General features: G+C 52.7%; 6 protein-coding genes across 6 annotated transcripts; 2 read left to right on the top strand and 4 right to left on the bottom strand.

Moving 5' to 3' along the window:
- Window positions 1-223: 223 nt before the first annotated feature.
- On the top strand, window positions 224-3,396 carry PSV08DRAFT_216448 (Lon protease C-terminal proteolytic domain-containing protein). Its single transcript, XM_014224550.2, has 2 exons — window positions 224-779; window positions 839-3,396. The coding sequence occupies exons 1-2, from the start codon at window positions 311-313 to the stop codon at window positions 3,154-3,156; spliced, it is 2,787 nt and encodes a 928-aa protein (XP_014080025.2). The 5' UTR covers window positions 224-310; the 3' UTR covers window positions 3,157-3,396.
- A 2,247-nt stretch (window positions 3,397-5,643) lies between these two features.
- PSV08DRAFT_216452 (uncharacterized protein) lies at window positions 5,644-6,975 on the top strand (the record flags this gene model as incomplete). Its single annotated transcript, XM_014224551.2, has 3 exons — window positions 5,644-5,907; window positions 6,017-6,708; window positions 6,769-6,975. The coding sequence occupies 3 exons, from the start codon at window positions 5,644-5,646 to the stop codon at window positions 6,884-6,886; spliced, it is 1,074 nt and encodes a 357-aa protein (XP_014080026.2). The 3' UTR covers window positions 6,887-6,975.
- A 1,957-nt stretch (window positions 6,976-8,932) lies between these two features.
- PSV08DRAFT_359306 (uncharacterized protein) lies at window positions 8,933-9,292 on the bottom strand (the record flags this gene model as incomplete). The annotated part of the gene is made up of 1 exon (XM_014224552.3): window positions 8,933-9,292. One exon carries the CDS (start codon window positions 9,290-9,292, stop codon window positions 8,933-8,935), a length of 360 nt encoding a protein of 119 aa, XP_014080027.2.
- Window positions 9,293-10,483: 1,191 nt separating this feature from the next.
- PSV08DRAFT_347788 (uncharacterized protein) lies at window positions 10,484-10,678 on the bottom strand (the record flags this gene model as incomplete). The annotated part of the gene is made up of 1 exon (XM_066092798.1): window positions 10,484-10,678. The coding sequence occupies one exon, from the start codon at window positions 10,676-10,678 to the stop codon at window positions 10,484-10,486; it is 195 nt and encodes a 64-aa protein (XP_065949838.1).
- A 1,232-nt stretch (window positions 10,679-11,910) lies between these two features.
- Window positions 11,911-13,661, bottom strand: PSV08DRAFT_26198 (glycoside hydrolase). The gene has a single exon (XM_014224553.2). It carries the CDS (start codon window positions 13,560-13,562, stop codon window positions 12,288-12,290), a length of 1,275 nt encoding a protein of 424 aa, XP_014080028.2. The 5' UTR covers window positions 13,563-13,661; the 3' UTR covers window positions 11,911-12,287.
- Window positions 13,662-14,390: 729 nt separating this feature from the next.
- PSV08DRAFT_359308 (uncharacterized protein) lies at window positions 14,391-15,353 on the bottom strand (the record flags this gene model as incomplete). Its single annotated transcript, XM_066092982.1, has 2 exons — window positions 14,391-14,812; window positions 14,894-15,353. The coding sequence occupies 2 exons, from the start codon at window positions 15,351-15,353 to the stop codon at window positions 14,391-14,393; spliced, it is 882 nt and encodes a 293-aa protein (XP_065949839.1).
- Between the last annotated feature and the right edge of the window lie 398 nt (window positions 15,354-15,751).

Here is a 15,751-nt window from a genome sequence, read left to right on the forward strand (position 1 = left end):
GCCATTATCTTCGTGTCAACAAGAATTGCTTTTTTGTTTCTTGTTTACTATACATTTCGCGCGCATCCATCCAAGCCTTCTGCATCGCGCTGCACCGTTCAGCTGGGTTGCTCCTTGATCTGCTCTTAGGGGAGTCCGCACCCTCCCGCCACTGATCCCGGCGGTACCAACTCTGCACATCACCAACGCGAACCAAACGACCGCTATTGTCGGTTTTGGTCCCGTCCCGATTTTCCTTTTCCCCCTTCCCTCTCCATTCTCGTCCTTCGAACTCGTAGTTTCAGCTTGCCGCCATTGCCTTAACAACGTCATGATGGGCAAGGGCTCATCCAAGACGAGCACAACGGTGCTCCCGCTCATCCCGCTTGCGCCGCCCCTCGCCGTGCTCCCCGGTACAACGCTCAAGATACCCATTACCAATCGTTCCGATGTCGCTGCTATTCTCGCAAAGATATACAGTATCAGTCCGACGGCTAAGCCTGATGCCGCCATCACGGTCGCGTGTGTGCCGCTGAAGTCGAATACACTGGGCCCGGATGGCAACTTGTTGATTGAAGATGGACATGCGCGCGACAAGACGCACTATGAGAGTGACCCCATACTGGCGACTAAGAAGGATATCTTTGGGTATGCCTGTGTGGCAAAAGTCAGCGGGGTGCAGGGTCGCAAGCAGGGTGACTTGAGCTTGATTGTCGAGGGACTCGAACGAGTCCAGGTTGTTGATGTGGTGCAAGAGAGGCCGTACTTTGAGGGCGAGCTGGCGGCCGTTGAGGAATACAGTATGTTCTACCTCTCTCCATCTTTACTCGTGTATGTGTGACAAGCTAACAACTTCCAGTCGACATTGCAAGTGCAGACCTCCTGAACCAGTTCAACCTCCTCAAGCAGTTGTCACGCGAGCTACTCGCCCTAGTCCGACTATCCGCCATACTACCACGCACACCACAAGTTACGCTTTCGCCTATTGTTGCACGGAGACTGGAAATGTTCATCACACGAAAGGACCTGTCGGATGCCGGCTTGCTCGCCGACTTCATGGCCAATGTGGTGGATACCACACACGAAGAGACCTTGCGCGTACTGGCGTCTGTGGATGTCAAGGAGAGGGTTGACCGGGTCATTGAGATACTGCAACGGCAGATTAGCAACATCCAAGGCAACACGCGCATGACCGTTGCGACTACGCAATCATCTAACGGCACATTGGACATGGATACACTACGGAAGCTACAACAAGAGGCTCTCAAGAGGCGGAGCAAGATGGGTGGTATGCCCCCTGGCTTCCCCGCCGGTTTTCCTGGAGGAGGACAGCAGCAGGCGGGCGAAGATGAGCCGAACGAGATTGATGAACTGAAGAAGAGGCTCGAGGACGCGAAGCTTTCAGCAGAGGCTAATAAAGTGGCACAACGTGAGTTGGCAAGATTACAGAAGATGAATCCAGCGCAGGCCGAGTATCAGGTGTGCCGGAATTACCTGGAGAACCTTGCAGAGATTCCATGGAGCAAGATGACGGTTGATCAGCTGGATTCCAACACACTGGTGCGGGCAAAGAAGCAGCTGGACAATGACCACTACGGCCTGGAAAAGATTAAGAAGAGACTGCTCGAGTATCTCGCCGTGCTCAAGCTCAAGGAGCAGGCAAACAAGAGCATTGATGATCAGATCCGGTCCTTGACCGAAGCCCCTAATGCGGACGTCGAGGGCGAGGCCAAGCAACGGGTGGTTCCACACAAGGTAGCAAAGGAGCCTTCCGAGACCGAAGTGCGGCTCCTGGAAAAGAAGCGCATGGTTGACAAGTCGCCCATTATGCTTCTGGTGGGCCCGCCTGGTGTAGGAAAGACATCGCTAGCCAAATCTGTTGCGACTGCACTCGGGCGCAAGTTCCACCGCATTTCGCTCGGTGGTGTTCGTGACGAAGCCGAGATCCGAGGCCATCGGCGGACATATGTCGCAGCCATGCCCGGGCTTATTGTTAACGGACTGAAGAAGGTGGGAGTGGCAAATCCCGTCTTCCTGCTGGATGAGATTGACAAGCTTGGCATGTCGAATCACAATGGCGACCCTGGCGCGGCGATGCTCGAGGTGCTGGACCCGGAGCAGAACCACACATTCACGGATCACTATGTGAATATCCCCATTGATCTGTCCAAGGTTCTCTTCATTGCCACGGCCAATTCGCTGGACACGATTCCACCTCCGCTTTTGGACCGCATGGAGACTATCCAGCTATCGGGGTACACGACGCTTGAGAAACGGCACATTGCGTCGAGGCATCTGATACCAAAGCAGATTACGTCGAATGGGCTGCAGACGGAGCACGTTCAGATACCGACCGAGGTGCTTGACAAGATCATTACATCGTACACTCGGGAGTCTGGCGTGCGTAATCTGGAGCGCGAGATTGGATCAGTCTGCCGAGCCAAAGCGGTCGAGTATGCAACAGCCAAAGACACAAACACAGTAGCTGCATACTCTCCCGTGGTGACTGTAGAAGACGTCGAGGCAACGCTGGGAATTGAAAAGTTTGCCCAAGAAGTGACTGAGCAGTCTGCACGACCGGGAGTAATCACAGGCTTGGTAGCCTACTCAACCGGCGGTCAAGGATCCATCTTGTTCATCGAGATTGCAGACATGCCGGGCCAAGGACGGGTGCAGCTGACGGGCAAGCTGGGCGACGTGCTCAAGGAAAGCGTAGAAGTTGCCCTGACGTGGGTCAAGGCGCACGCGTTCGACCTGGGGCTCAGCACCACGCATGACGAGGACATTATGAAGAATCGCAGCATCCACGTGCATTGTCCCAGCGGGGCGATTCCCAAAGACGGCCCGTCTGCCGGACTTGCGCATACCATTGGTCTTATTTCGCTCTTTAGCAATCAGCCTGTGCCGCCGACACTGGCCATGACGGGCGAGATTTCGCTGCGTGGCCGGGTTCTCCCCGTGGGAGGCATCAAGGAGAAGCTGATTGGGGCTTTGGGCGCGGGCGTAGAGCGAGTGCTGCTGCCGGAGGGCAATCGAAAGGATGCCAGCGAGTTGCCCGAAGAGGTTGTACGCGGACTCAAGATTGAGTTTGTGGGACACATCTGGGAGGCGCTGGGCAAGGTGTGGCCAGAGAGGTGGGAGGGTGAAGGGGCGAGGGGATGGGAGAGTAGGTTGTAGTTGATGGGGTACATGAGAGCAGATTGTAAGTATAGTATGGGGGGGGGGAGAAGGCGTAAGTAAGAGTATTGCATCAGAAAGCAAGAACAAGGCATCTGTGGAGGAACAGAGGGAGAATGGTTGTCTGTTTGTTTGTTTACCTGGTTGGTTAAGGAAGGGGGGCGTATGGCGCTGCGATGGATCATGTAGTTATTTAGCGTTGCATTGTAGTCTACACATAAGAGACTCTCCTGTCTAGTATTTGCCGTGCACACATGTCTAGTGAAGTGTTGGCTGTCAAACCTCTTCTTCTTTCCGTATTAACATGTAGTAGATCCCAATCTCGGCTCTCTCTCTAGTTTTTTGCACAAGCTTAATCTCTAACTAGCTATCAAAAAAGATACGACAGCAAATCCCCTCGAACGTGTGTCCCTTAGTCGCGCTGATATGCCGTTTGGGGATGCCGACGCAATCTTATAACATGAAGCCATGTATTATACAAGCATAAGGGGGGGGAAGTGCTCCACCTGGGTGGCAAACTCGAGCATCGAGTCAAACACCAGTGGGGGGAAAGTGCGAGGGGAAGGAGAGACAAAGTGTGTGCGCAGGCGCGGGCGCGGGCGCTACCTACTATGGGATGCTAGTGTGACGTTCTAGCCTCTTTGCCCTTGTCTGGTTGGTGCCCGATTTGAGAAATTCGGCTCGAGCAGAAAAACCCCCCCTCCCATTAAGGATGCCCAATTAGGGGAGGGGGGGGTTTGCATTAACATGTAAGAGGCAAGCATGTGCTATGGAGAAAGGTAATGATGGATGTGTTTGGGCAAAGCAAAAAAGAAATAAAATATGAGAGCGAGGGAAGTTGGAGACGAGGGAGTCGGACCGTTGCATCGGGATACTGTTTTTTTTTTATTATTTGTGACCCTGCGTCTCGGCATATGTGTAGTGGTAAGCAAGGCTTATCCTTTGTATTTGTTTTATTATGCTTTTGCTTGTTCTCGAGGCTGGTCATCAAGACAGAAGCAGCGATTGGACTGAAGAGGAAATGTGAATGGGGTCGGAGAGATAAGTATGGGCCGAGTTTGAAGGGCAGCAGGGATTGGGGGTGGTAGAGTATTGAGCATGTCGCAACAGTGGTACGTTTTCGGCAGTGGGAAACGGGCGCGGGCTGCGAGGGGGGGGAGTTAAGCGAGGTGTCTGATTCGGCAGGTATATGCTGTAGCGGGCGGCATGGAAGTTTGTATTGTGGTTTTTGGAAGCTACGAGAGATGGTGGAGGCAGGGGATGCAAGGTATGGAGACGGAGATGACGGTGGTGATGACTACAGTATGGCGGGCTGCGTGGTTAGTGCTGATGGGATTCAAGCAGACATGTGATTGTGGCATAGGCAAGCGTGGCACCGATGTGTTAGATGGAGTCATGGTGTTGGCGTGAGCGGAATGCTGGGGTATTGGGATCGAATGGTGGTGGGTGAGGCGAAAAGAAGGCCCGGGCGGGCGCGACGAGTCCAGCTGGGCGGAAGCAGCGGCCATGGCATTGATTGCCATTGCACCAGCCCGCGACCCAGCTCACGGGGAGCAGTGCAGCCGGCCCAAGCCACCAGGCTGACGGCCACTCTGTCGGCGGTATATCGATGTGTATGCGTCTCTGCTTAGTCACGTACTATGTGTAGAGCAGTGAGTGGGTGGGCAGCTATTGGCCTTGGACGACCTGGCCGCTGGGGGTCTGAGGGTGCAGCGGGCAGAGGGCAGCGGGCAGAGGGCAGCGGGCAGGCGGGCAAGCGATGTGACGGTGCACCTGGGGCAATATATGCCCGTACTGCCATGTGTGCTATGTGCACATGGGCGGGATATAGCAATGCTACTACATACAGCACGGTGTGGAACATGCATCCCCACAGGCAGACGCAGGCTTGTGAGTACTTGGCCGGGGACGCGGGCAGGCGTCTTGTTTTGCGCTGGCGTACAGGTGCTTAGACAAGACATGGACATGGTGATAGGGGAAAAGCCCGTCGCCGCAGTCAGCCGAGCAGGGAGCGGTGCCTTGGCCACCAACGGGCCGCTTGCGAGTAGTTCGGGTCGATCCCAGCAGGCCGGGAGACGGCCAACAGCCCATTGCCCATTGCACAGCCGCTGCCACCAGGCTTGCCCTCCATGGCCTGCTGGCAATGGCGGCGCCGCATGGGGCATACATACATATACATGCACCACGGCGCGCATCACGACAGCACTGCAACGCCTGCCGTCCCAAGCCACCGGCCCATCCGCCCGTCTCGCCAGCACCGCAGCCAGCGTGCGAGTAGTCTGTGTATTGGCTGCGGGCGCCAGTGGGGTTCGCCTACCAAGCCTTCGGTGTCCCTCCCGACCAGTTGGCCCAGCGGCCAGACTCCAGGGATCTGGACACGACCTCGGCCTTGCACCCTCCGCTCTCTGCTGCTCAACTGCACACCACCACCACCACCACCACCACCACCACCACCACCAAACACCATCGCCCTCACCACCGCCAGCCATGTCGGCGCCGCCCAACCCTCCGGCCCACAACAAGGCCAAGTCGGGCCTGGGCAAATATGTCAAGAGAATGAGCACCGTCTTCAAGAGGGACCGCGCCTCCAAGTCGCAACCGCCTGCCCCAGCCCCGGACGCTCCTTCTTCTTCTGCTGCTGCTGCTGCACCCCAGCAACAACCACAACCACCACCTCAGCCACAACAGCAGGAGCAGCAACCCTCGCCCGCATCGCCACCTCCCCAACAGCAACAGCAAGAGAATCCGTCCGTCGACAATGAAGGCACAAACGACTCCACCATCCCCGCCACGTGAGTCTCCCAATCGGCTTGTGCACCAGCACCACTAACCACCCGACAGCCCCGCCCCCGCCGCAAAGTCCTTGGACCGCAACGCCATGCAGCAGGAGCGTGCCCGCGCTCTCTTTGCAAAGTATGGCCTCACCCTCGAGTCTCATGAGTGGATTGCCGCACCGGGCCCCATGCCTCCTCTGCAGCGTGTCGAGAAGCCCATTCGCATGCGTGTCCACCGCACCTGCCACCGCTGCGGCACCCTCTATGGCGCCGACAGGACCTGTGTCCAGTGCGAGCACAGGCGCTGCAAGAAGTGCCCTCGCTTTCCCAAGAAGAAGACGCCCGAGGAGAAGCAGGCCGAAAAGGACGCCCCCGACCAGCCAAAGAGAAAGCGCATGCTCAGCATCCGCACCCGCGCTGGAGACGAACTCGTCTACCAGCCTACCAAGCAGCGCATCAGGCGCACCTGCCACAAGTGCTCCACCGTCTTTGTTCCCGCCCAGGCAGTCATCTGTCAAAACTGCCACCATGCCAGATGCACAACGTGCCCCCGCGAGCCCGCAAAGCTCACCAAATGGCCCGCCGGATACCCCGGCGACGCCGAGGCAGACAGCGAAACAGAGGTCGACAGGCAACTCGAGACGTTTAGGCGCACATGGCGAAAACCCAGAACCAGGGTTCGCTGGCAGTGTGAAAAGTGCAACAGTCTCTTCCAAAATCATTCCCCTCAGTGTCCAGGCTGCGGACACGAACGCTGCGATCAATGTACCAGATCTCCGTATGTACCCCCTGTTCCCTCTTCAAACAACTTCGTCATCATTTTGCTAACACGACGCAGTGTCAAGAAAGCAAAAAAGACGGACCACTTTGATGCCCACGTGGTCGCAGCTGTCGAAGCCAAGCTCAGAGCTATGGGCGTCAACGAGGGGCCCTCTTCAGCTGCAGAAGCTACTTGATCCCTCTGCCATTTACCATGCTGACTATGATGCCTGTTTGCTCTTTTTATTTTTGCAGTTGCTTGAACCAAATTCCAATGCTTTTGCCTGTTTGTTTTTTTTCCTCTGGTCAACTATCATCGACCGTTTGACAAGCACATTAAACTTTTGACTTGACATCATCAGCCTTTGTGACATTACGTACCATGACAGCCATAATCTCATCCCCCCAGGCCAACCCATGCCATGTCAGTGACATAAACCCGTATATTCAAACATGCATCTAACCGCACTGACCCATTCGCCCTCGCCTTCTGGAACGCCTACGTCCTGCATCTTCAGCCCCAGATCCCGAAATTCTCCGTCCAAGCCCCTAGCTAGTTCAGCTACTTCCAGCCAACTGTCTCGGCACTTGGGCCTGTCAGGCATCCCACTAACAACAAACTGCCCTTAACGCCTGGCCCTTCTCCGGCCTAGCTTAATCAGCCATCTTTTCCTGCTCCCTCTCTCTCTCGCCGGGTGCATTAAACACATGTACAGGGATCCACCTGCATCTTCTCATCCCTTCTCTACCCAATACCACTCCTGTGGCGTAAATCGAGCCCTCTTCTTTGCCTCTGACGTCGCCGACCTGGCCTGGCTTTTCTTTTTTTGGTTTGTTTTGGGTTGTTGTTCCTTTGATGAGAAGATTGTAAGCCAGCGGTGTAGATACATGTACGTGGTCAGCTGTGTATCTGTCTGTGTGTGTGTGCATGCGTTTTCTTTCTTGCTAAACTACATTTGGTCTGGTGTTTTAAACAGAGTTGTTTGGTGTAATGACGGTGAAGGGATATGGGGATTGAACGGCATGATAGACCAAGATGCGGAGGATTTCATTGTAGATTGGTTGGGATGCTTGGAATGTTCGCCGATTAATGCTTGTTCCTAGTGTCGGATAATATACGGTAGGATTGCAAGTAGGGGGTGGGTGGTGGTGGGGGGGGGGGGGGGACATGTTGCATGGGTTCCACTATAATCGACACTTTTTTGCAAATACTGCCTATTTCTGGTTGCCAGGTGTAGAAACCTGATTCGTGAATCAAAGTGGTAGTAGCATAGCAAACTACGTGGACCTTTTGAGTCAGAATGTAGTAACTGTTTGTACTCACTTGTTACGATTCATGCTGGGATGGGAAACATCTATGAATTTTTTTTTACCAATACAAGCGAATTACATGGATAACTTTTTTATTTCCAATATGTATGTTGTATCTTGCATCGTGCATCAGAAGAGGCACTGTCAGTAAGCAACATGACGCTGAAGGCCGAATGAAAACATATGAACTCATCATACTCAGCATATTCAGTCACAATACTACCCGATTTGTCGCAGTCAAGCTTATTCAGCCAAGGAGCTAGGTGGTCTCGAATCCAGATGTTGATGGTGAAGGAGCTTGAACACGGGTCTAGCTCAACCTGCCAAATATTCGCAACATGGATAGGTACAAAGGAAGGTTTCGGTAAATTCTATTTTCAACTATTTAGATAAGACTTACGTACGAGATCTGCTGGACCTTTACAGAATATTCAACCCTTTTGTCTTCTGAATTGCATTATTAAGCTTAACTACTCTACATATTCTAATACCAAATACAGTGTATGATGGTAAGTAATAGAAGCGTATAGACACACATACACACATGTACACACAAACTGCAGTCTTCTCGTCGCTGTATCCTTCATTGATACTTCCTGCACCAGTATCGGTTCCTATAGATGAGGGCAAGTGACTCACAAATACATGCATTCATTGTAGCCAGTTCCAAACAATCACATCTATCACAAGCATTGCCTGTTCCCATATCATATGCAGTGCAGAAGCACAAGTAGTAAAGATAAGTTTACACCCATAATAACCAGCCAAAAAACAATCATGCCATCAAAAACGTCATCTGTCCCAGTACTAAATCCAGTATGGGAAACTGAAATAGTGAGGATTTACGAGAACCCAATGTACCCAGTTTAAAATGCTCAATCCAACACGAATATTGCCCTCCACTTGCTCCACTGCTGTCCCCCATCGCGCCCCTAATCGTACACACTCTCCCCCCTCCTCATTCCCCTAGGCCCGGGCGCCTCCATCTGACTCCGCTGTCCTTGAGCCATCATGCCTGCCAAGTTTCGCCCACGCACCTCCGTCATGTATTCCATCTGCTCCGCTCCCATATTCTTCATGCCGTTTCCACTCGGCCGGAATCCAAAGGAACTGTGTATCGCAAACCCCACACACACAAGCAATCCAGCTCCGATAATAATAAGCAGGATGATGACGGGCTTTGGAAGAACGTATCCCTCTTCGCGCTTGATAAGGGGCGCAGCGGTGGCATAGGGGAGCATGCTGAGGATGAAGAGTGGCGTTGAGGTAGTTGTTCGTAGTAGTCGTGCCATGGCTGTTGAATGTGGGCGTAGCGACCGTATCAAGGAGAGATGTATGTATATCTATCCAGATTCGTAAAATGATTGTTATCCAGCGAACACGTCTCCAACTCAACAAAACACTTTCAAAATGGCAAAGGAATGTAGATGGAAAAAAAGAAGAAGAGGGAAACCCCCCAAGAAAAGAGCGAACTACGCCTCTCAAAAGGCAACACGCACACACACATAGCACCACGGATCCTTCCAACTCAAAACAACCCCAAACTCGGCTCCCAATCCTGCCTTGGCCTCCCCTTGTCTTCCCACCCCTCCCAATACACTCACCTGCAATCCTCCATACAACTCCCCACCCCAAACCACCCAACCGGCCTCACCCATTTCCTGTTTGAATTAAGGCGTCCTACCCACCCACCCACTTGATTGGCCCCTTCCATCTCGATAACTTACGCCCTGCACCGCCCCGAGTCCCCCCACCCGAACACGTGACAAACCACCAATCGGAGCCTGCATTCTTCAATCTAATTCTGCCAGACTTACCCGTTCTAGTCCAACATTTTGGTTTTTTTGCTTCAAGGGCGTGGGCGTTTCTTGTCCGAGGCGGGACCTGCGTACAAAAGGTGGTGGTACGGTTGTTTTTTTCTGGTCGTCGTGGGATGAGTAATGCGGAATGCAAGGAGTTTGGGGGGAGGGAGAGAGAGAGAGAGATAAGGACTTGGGGGCAAGGGCTGAATTGAGTGGTGTTGTTGCCCCTGGGTTATTTATTTAAAAAAAAATTGACAACATTGTGACATACAAGGCTTTTTTGCTGGAGGGGGAGAAGGGGGGTGGGCGGGCTCCTTTTCCTTTTTTTTTTCGCTTCTTCAACCCTGTATATCTCACATGCTTATATTATAGTATATCCGCATTGTGTTTTGCGAGTTAAAGAAGACTAAGTATACCAGACTGGTAGACAAATAGGTAAGGTGGGTACATCATGATTTTCCTCGGTTAAAGGGAGCGCAGGATGGGTGGACTGGCAGCCCCAAAAATAGAAATCTACGTTGCCGGATCGGGATAATTGTACGAAAGGGAGTAAGTTCATGGTCAAATCTTTGCCCCTGTCAATTGGTTTGAACGTCGTGACTTGGTATGTAAAGTGAGTCATTGTAATGCGTGTATATGGATGGTATAGACGGCGTCGCCGATGAGACTGAGGTCGCAGTCCTACGCTAAATGCTCTGGCTTGAGGCTGGAGACACACGAATTGGCCATTGCGGTCGGTTGCACGCGCAGCATGCGGTCGTCTCTGTAGATACCGTCGAGGTCTGGGCGGTAGAAGATTGTAGTTCGCGTGTTGAGCATTTTCTTGCCTAGGTACCTGACGTGAAGGTCTCTGAGCACGTCATCGCTTGACGGCATTCTCGACGTCTAAGGAGTGGATATGGGGGCTTAGCTCGTAAGAATCGAATCGGAGGTCGTAGTGCATGTTTTCATGGACTGCTACGAGGAGGTTGGATGAGAAGCCGTGTAAGCAGTCTAGCATGAGGAAGGGGAAGCGAAAGAATCATATTGGATAGACTTTTAATAGTAGAGTTATCCTTATGATAGACAAGACTTAAGAAACCTTTGTCCAAGTGAATGATTTCGTATACTTTCTACTGCATATGATAAGCCCTGTGTATACACTCACAAAGTATATTTACCATGTTCGCTTGACCTGACGCCGGGTTGACACAAATAGCATCTTCTCCTTAACAGCGGATACATGATAGCCTCAAGATAGAAGATTGCAAGGCTTATGGATCCTCTCCAATTCTTTTCAAGATACCAGTTCTCTTAGATAATCCCTCTCTACCGACGCTACCTCTACCCAACCTCACAAAACCATCATTCCACTACCGGCATCTCCATATCATGAAACATCAGCTACAAACCATGCGTCCGAGACATTTTTCATAATGTCGTTCAGACTCAACCATACATGTCCAGATCCCTAAACAAAGTTTCGGCGTACAACCTTAATACATGCACCCTGCCTCTCCGTCTCGTAATTGAACAAAGTTTCCATCTCACCTCATCCCATGCCATGCTGTGACTATTTTCAATATCCACCATTGCAGTTTCAATGGGTCTGGATTGCTGGCTCGTATGAAAGGCGTGCGGTAATATCCGGGTATGACGGATGTAGTTGGGAAATGTACGAGGGCGAGGCAGTAAATAGCCCCACCAATTGCTTATGTATAACAGTGTCATCAAAGGTGATGAGATGGTATACAACCGGTTTATAGAGCATGAGTATAGCCTAGTATAGCTAAGTGGATTCTATGATCCAGAAAAGGTAAGTGCTAAGTATTATCTACTTCCTGTTTTGGAAGTAGATATTTGTAGTGCGGGTCCTGCTCTCGTACATCAAGTAGAACATGCACTCGCAGTAGTTTTTTTTTTTCAAGAACAGTAGAAAGAGACTGGAATGTGACTCAGGAAAAAGAAAAGGGAAAAGATTGATATGCGACAAGCTGATTGAGGCGCAAACATCCTTTGTGCAAATCTACTAAATTGGATATTCTGGGCTTTGCGGTAAGCAAGCGCTGACAAGAGAACACAAGAGTTCTGATGACAAGACACTAAGGTGCTTAGCACACGATGCAATAGTGCTGACAAGACATAAGGTTGCGGCAGCGGATGTTGCCTGCGTCTTGGACAAAGTGGGGCAGACAGGCGCGGCTTATATCTACTAGTACGCCATCAACGACATCTCCCCTTCTTCTCTCACACATCATGCATCACCACGAGCACGATATTCAACATATACATATCCGCAAAAAAGACATTCAATTTGACGACAACAATGACCGGCCTTCCATTTCTAGGGATATATTACAAAGACATAGGCTTGCGAGCCAGTCGCTCAAACAGGTACAAGTGTTCGCAGACGACTCCTCCCCTCGCCACGAACGCGACCGTTTACTTTTAGTACTAACATAAAGGAAGTCAAGTATCTAAACGATTCTCGTTGTGCTAACCGCGCTTACAAAGCCCAAGCGGCAGCGGCAAAGACGGCGGAGAGACCCATGGCCATGGCGTTGACAAGGGAGATGGAGCTGGCGCTGTTGCTCTCAGGGGGCGATGATGGCTTGGCACCGTTGGCGGCGCCGCCGCTGCTGCTTCCGCTACCGCTGCTGCCACCGTTGGCGCCGCCGCTGCTGCTTCCACCAGAGGTGCTGGTGCCGTTGCCGCTTCCAGTGCTGCTGGTCGAGTTGCTGCTGGTCGAATTGCCGCTGGAAGAGTGGCCAGTGGAGGAGGTACCGTTGGTTTGAGTGGTGTTGCCGGCCGAGGCAGAAGGAAGGGTCACATCCTTGTCGCAGGTGAGGTCGAAACGGGCTGTGGTGGACAGGTTGTCGGTGATGGCAAACTTGACCTGGTTGGCTGGGTTGGCGTCACGGAGAGTGTACCAGAAGACGTTCCTCTTGTTGAAGAGAGCGCAACCGACGTTCTTCCAGTAGTACTCGAGGTTGTCAACGGTGGCCTTGGCGGCGCCAAAGTCAGGACCGGTGTATGCCCAACCGGTTTCGGTGATCCAGACGTCCTTGCCAGCTGCAACACCTTCGGTGGCCTCGATGGCACTAGCCAGAAGCTTGCCGCCGTTCTTGACATCGTTGGCGTGCTCGACCTCGTAGAAGGGAAAGGCGTTGACGGAAAGGAAGTCAATCTCGTCAATGACGGCCTTGTTGGATTCGTTGACCCAGGCGGTCCAGGTGTCGACGTGGGTAATCTTGACGCCGCTCAGGGGGGTGCCCTGGAGCTTCTGACGGGCGTCCTTGATGAACTGGACAATATTCTCGGCGTTGTTGCCAACACCGGCCTTGCTCATGATACCGGCCTCCGAGACACGGTAGAGATCCTCGCTACCGATGGAGAGGCCGACAATGAGGTCGGTGAGCTTGGTGCCGTACTGCTCGACGGCGGAGGCCAGGGCCTTGAGCTCATTGTCGATGTTGTCGGTACCCGAGGCCCAGACACCAAGGAGCAGCTTGGAGTTTGTGGCAATGGCAGCTGGGAAAGCGGCAATAGGGGTATCGGTGGTACCCGCCTGCACGTTGGAGTAGAGACGGATAGTGTTAAACTTTCCGGGCGCGCCATTGAGGTTCTGGGCGGTCTTGAACTCCTTCTCGAAGTCGGCCTGAGTCTTTGGGTTGCCCTTGTCGTCGGTAGCGCCCGAGTTGAAACCCAAGACAAAGGAGTCCTGGGCGACGGCGCCGGTGACGGCAGTCGCCGCAAGAACAAGAGCAGTGGTGAAACGCATGTTTGATATGGAAAAATGGCAAGTGAGTGACTAGGGTTCAGGACGAAGAATGCAGAAAAGAGAGTGTGGGAAAAGGCAAGGAAGAAGAGGGAGAAGGATAGATGGTAAGTATAGCAAGAACCGGGGCATAGTCGAGAGCTGAGGGCGCCGCCCCACTTGGCCTTAGGGCCCGCACCCATTCACGCCCGCCCTGACACCCGTCATTGCGCTACCAGCCAGGCCCGCGCCGTGATTGGCCGGCCGCAAGCCTTGCAGCGGCGCCACTGCTCAGCCATGGCTTGGCGCCGACATTTAGGGGGCGTGTTTGTTCGTATTCTGGGCCTCTGAAACGCCGTGTGGGCGACTGTGCTTCAAGTCCGCTCTCCTCCACCCCCAGCGAACACACGCCCTCTCTCCATCCAGCGCGCCACCACCAGCCCCAGCGAACACACCATGGCCTGCTCCGGCCAAGCCACCACCCGACCGCCTTCGGACATTGCAGCAGTCGACGGGCTGACGCGATGACGACGCCTGCGCTGCCCACCTTGGGCAATGCCTTCCCTGGGACCTGGCCACAATACAACCGGGACAACGCATTGAATCCCGTCATTTTGCCCGAGCGATCGCAGGCCTGCCCCATTGCACGAGTACGAGAAGCCACCGATTGATCCAACATCCATTCATTCTACTCGATGCAATTCTTCCTTCCAGTAGCTAAGCGCGGTTACCAACAAGCACCACATCCAACACTGGCTACTTGCTCATGTACATTTACGTCTGTGACCAAAAAAATATGTGGAATTAAACTTAACCCGTATTATGCAAACACCAATGCATCCCCCCCCCCCTCTAAATATACGCCGGTGGCCCTTCTCCCCTCTCGTACTTGGGCACCGGATCCCTATCCTCCACATCTCCCTGTCTGCTCGTCGCCCACTCCCCAATCACGTCGCCAACATCAATCCACAGCGACACGCGCATTGCCCCCGTCTTGATGCACGTTTCCACCTTGCCCATCCTCCCTTCGTCCTTGCCTATCGCCTTGCCCAGCGCGCGCAAAAAGTGGTCGTGCATGTCCGTCTTCTGCGGCCGGTACTCTAGCACCACCATATCGGCGTACGTGACCGTTGGATGCGCCCAGTCTGGCAAAGGTGCGTTGGGGACGTAGCGGATCGCATATAGGTAGCGCACGTGGTCGCGGATCCGCAATGTCTCTGGTAATATCTCTGGTGTTTTCTTCAAAGCTCGTGTGTCCAGGTTATCTTCATTCCCTTTTTTTCCCTCTCCAGTCAGCACTTCGATTCCTTATTTGTTTACTCTCTCTCTCTCTTTTACGTGGGGTTGCCACTCACCGACTTCGACGATGCCGCCGAGAAAGTCCTGGACAAAGTCTCCTGTTTTCTTCATCCGGGCATCTGTGTGCAAGCATAGGTTTCCTGTCTCTGAATTTGTTGTGTGTCCTCCTACTTCTTCTTCTTCTTCTTCTTCTTCTTCTTCTTCTTCTCCTCGTCTTGAATTTCGTCTTCTTGCTTCTCTTTCTGTCTTTTTTCTTTCGATGATTTCGTGCGCCCATATTTCCATCAGTTTGGTCCTCTGGCTCACGTCTCGTCCCTTGCGGTCTGCATGCTGCTTCTTCTCGCGCGCGCGTATTTCAGCAATGTACGGAGAGTTTGATGCATGTTGGTCGACCCGATATCCCCATGACACAAAGTCGCCAGCAATAAAGGGCACAGTGGTCAGGAACGGTCGATGCAGTTGTGGTGTGTGAATAAGATAAATCTTTGCGCCGAGATGTTCGATTGCGGTCGGCATGGTGGCGTTTGATGTGTATGGTAGGTATTATGTTTCTTTTCCTTTGGATGAGTCTGAGTTTCTTTTTCTCCGAAAAAAAAAGTCTTTCTTGAATTATCTGCACGCAGATGTAACAGGCGTTGTCAAAACGAGGGGAAATGTAAAGAAATGAAATGAAACACAAAACAAAAGAGAGGTCTTCAAATGGCCATGGGAAGTGTGTCGCTTCACTTGCACATATTATATGTAAGACGTCCTCGGGCTCCCATAACAACGCAATATCAGTGCATTGGTCTGATGCCAGCAAGTCCTGTGGTCCATGTGACAAATCTGACAATGCTAGGGCCCTGGAATAGTCAGCACCAAAATGCGTTTCGTCACAGCGGTAAGCAGGTGTTTCGGCAAAGACATGTTTCCGG

Source organism: Bipolaris maydis (genome assembly GCF_028858645.1).
Source record: "Bipolaris maydis strain C4 unplaced genomic scaffold PSV08scaffold_2, whole genome shotgun sequence".
In the NCBI taxonomy this organism is placed as follows: domain Eukaryota; kingdom Fungi; phylum Ascomycota; class Dothideomycetes; order Pleosporales; family Pleosporaceae; genus Bipolaris; species Bipolaris maydis.

Bases quoted from the DNA above. Each gene is read 5' to 3' on its own strand.
- PSV08DRAFT_216448 (XM_014224550.2), top strand. From the start codon at position 311: ATGATGGGCAAGGGCTCATCCAAGACGAGCACAACGGTGCTCCCGCTC. The intron at 780-838 runs GTATGTTCTACC...AACAACTTCCAG, and splicing joins GGCGGCCGTTGAGGAATACA to TCGACATTGCAAGTGCAGAC.
- PSV08DRAFT_26198 (XM_014224553.2), bottom strand. From the start codon at position 13,562: ATGCGTTTCACCACTGCTCTTGTTCTTGCGGCGACTGCCGTCACCGGC.